At 54.0% G+C, this 2880-nt stretch overlaps 1 protein-coding gene across 4 annotated transcripts in view; it reads left to right on the top strand.

The window, feature by feature from the left end:
• Window positions 1-2421: 2421 nt before the first annotated feature.
• Window positions 2422-2880, top strand: part of DNM1L (dynamin 1 like) — an 81189-nt gene continuing 80730 nt past the window's right edge. For 2 of the 4 annotated variants that reach the window (XM_019515458.1, XM_019515457.1), the window contains exon 1: window positions 2422-2640. In XM_019515458.1, the coding sequence (XP_019371003.1) occupies window positions 2539-2640 (102 nt within the window). In that variant the 5' untranslated portion in view covers window positions 2422-2538. The remainder of the gene's footprint in view (window positions 2641-2880) is intronic. The other 2 variants (XM_019515460.1, XM_019515459.1) reach the window with 1 other exon arrangement.

Raw genomic sequence — 2880 nt, 5'->3', positions numbered from 1 at the left:
CCAATTGCGCCTTGCGGGGAGCATAGGGATTGCTTCTCCTGATGCCCCCACTCCCTGGCCAGTGCTCTCGGGCAGGGGCACCAGTGCTCTTGCCTGTCGCTGTCTTTCCCATTGTCTAAGTGGGAAACACTGTTGTTAGGGGGTGCACCAGCGCTCTCAAGGGGTGCATGTGTCATGGCCTTATCAAGTCCTTTCATTAATGCACAAAACCCCGAGCATGAAAGGACCTTGTTGCATGGTAAATTTGGGCAGCTCCTAGAGTTCTTAACCCCTGATTGTCTGCACATTAACACCTTAATATGTTTTAAAGCACTCATAATGTGGCTCAAAGTTATGCCACTCCAAGACATGATTATCTCTTGATCCCCACAACTCAGTTCCTGTTCCATTAAGGTGTGGCCACTCCCCATAAATGTGCCACTCAAATTGAAGGTGTGACTGCTCCAAACTCCAAGCTAGCACTAAGCCAATCAACATTTTGTGCAGCTCACAGCCTAAAGTGTAACAAAGCCCAAACAGAGGTTGCCATTGAGTGCCCTGTGGATAGACAGGCTCTGCACACAGCTGTAGAACTTAACACAGGACAAAGACCTTAACTGAGGGGCACAAAACTAAAAAAGAAAAACAAAAAACCTTCCTGGTCCTTCCTCAAGGAAATACAACTGTTTCTTTCCCTAACCTTCAGGAGCCTTTATTTCTATTGTAAATGAACTTAGCAAGGTGGAGAGGTGCGAATTTACATGGAATGCCATAAACTGGGACCAAAAATTAGCAGCAACCCACACAGTGCACAAGTCTTACTGCAGTGCAGCAAACCTGGCAGACGAGATGAGGGTAAACCCACATGCCCTATCTAAAGGGTTACATACTGGGTGTGTGCGCATACTTCCATGAATAGGTGGGGCTTTTTTGTGTCCCTCTCCTCTTGCTGCTTGCTGTTATGCTTCAAGAGCACTCAGTTAAGCCAGTGGTTCACAGCCTTTTTAGACTGGGGCCCCCTGTTAGACTGAGGAAGGGCCTCAGAAAAAGCCATCTCTTTGCTTTCATTAGCTTTTTAATTCAGTCAGAGCAACACTGCTCACTGGAACAGCCCTCCCACAATACACCAAGTAGGTAATAGGGTAAAGTCCTAACCATTAGACAGCACCCTGTGGCACCCTTGAAAGACTCCTTGCACTCATTTGATGGCCAGTGGGCACTGTCTGGTTTAGTGTCTCCCCTTGGAACTCTTGTTATGAACCTTTGACCTCCACTCCTGTCACTGTTTTGATTGTTTGTCCCAAGTAATCTGTAACATGTTGCTAATGGCCTCCAATACTAAAGGGACCTTACAGTTTCCTTGGCAGGCCTGAGCCCCTGAAATCCCCTGGTTGGGAAGCACTGCCAGGTGGACTGCAGCACCTCAGATCCTGACTGGAAGCTGCTGCTCGCATCCATGACATGAGGTGCCACCTGGGGGAGTGCTCCAAGCACATGGAGCTGCCTGATGGCACCCTCCCCTCCACTCATCACCAGCCATAGGGAACCCCCACTGCTTCCTGCCTCAGGGCTGGCAAAGGGGATCCCCACCCCAACCAGCACTAGCTGAGCACCTGGTGCTGGTGCCACCTGAGCTGTGGGAGTGCCCCCTGCCCCCCGCCCAGTCTTGCAGGACCCCAGCATAGGTTCACCCCGGGTTGCCAGGTGTACTATAATTATTGCATTTGTACAATAATTTCAGCCCTAGTATGATCAATAATAGTAAAAGTGTTCAAAATGTACTATCATTTTTGAGACAGCTCATTGATGCAGCATAGGCAAAACCCAGGTCACTCTCAGGGAGTCTTAACTGACTTTTGGGCTGGCTGTCAGCACTTTCTTATGCCTGCTTGCCTCAGAAGAAGGAAATGCTTGAACTTTGATGACCCAGTTTTCACTCACTCACTGGTACTTAATAGCGGGCAATAGAAAGGGAATGAGACAATTTACGTTCTTAATTGCATACTTGCATTTTTTTCAGTGTACGATCGTTTTTCAGCAAATTCGATCATTTTGAGCTTCCAGCAGAATCGTTTGATATCTAGGACCTGGCGTCACCTGGGAAATATGAAGGCAAGCACGGCTCTACGTCACAGAAACGCAACTGCGCTCTGTGATGCCGCTACACCCACAGGCAGAGCGTGGTGCAGGCTTTGACGTCACTGCGGTAGGAGGCGGGTCGCTGCGCTCGTAGCAGGCGGGGGGGGCGCAGCCTCGCTGGGCGGGGCGATGACGCGCCCAAGAGAACCCTGAGCCCAGCTGCCCCGCCCCACCCGCGCGGGAGGCGGGGCCGAACGGCGAAAGAGAGGACGTCCCGCGGGACTACAGCTCCCGTCGGCCTTTGCGGTCGCGCTGGCGTCATGACGCAACAGCCGCACACGGCCCGTTGGGGCGGGGCGTGGCCAGGCCGGGCTGGGCGAGGGGCCGGCGCCAATGGCGGCTGGCGGACGGGGCCGGTAGAACAGTTGCCCGTCGCCCCCATTGATTACCACTGCGCCCCACTGCCCGTCTGCCGCCGCCATGGAGGCGCTGATCCCGGTCATTAACAAGCTGCAGGACGTGTTCAACACAGTGGGCGCCGACATCATCCAGCTGCCACAGATCGTCGTGGTGGGCACCCAGGTGAGGCCGCCCCGCTCTGCCCGACGGCGGCGCCTGACCCTGCGCGGCCGCCGTCAAGGGCATTTCCCTGCGCCCACCCCCACCTGGCCTCTGCCCCGCACTACATCGGGCCCTCGCAAGGGCGGCCTCGTGCGGCGCCCGGGGAGGGGCAGGGCAGGGCAGTGGGGCTCTAGCTTTTCCAGGCTCGAGGCCCCTCTGGGAAAACACTGGCTCTTGGTTTTTGCTTTTTTTTTTTTTTTT

The sequence above is a fragment of the Gavialis gangeticus genome, unplaced genomic scaffold (assembly GCF_001723915.1).
Source record: "Gavialis gangeticus isolate Ggan-Ray unplaced genomic scaffold, GavGan_comp1, whole genome shotgun sequence".
NCBI lineage: Eukaryota > Metazoa > Chordata > Crocodylia > Gavialidae > Gavialis > Gavialis gangeticus.
This window is presented reverse-complemented; position numbering and strand designations above follow the sequence as displayed.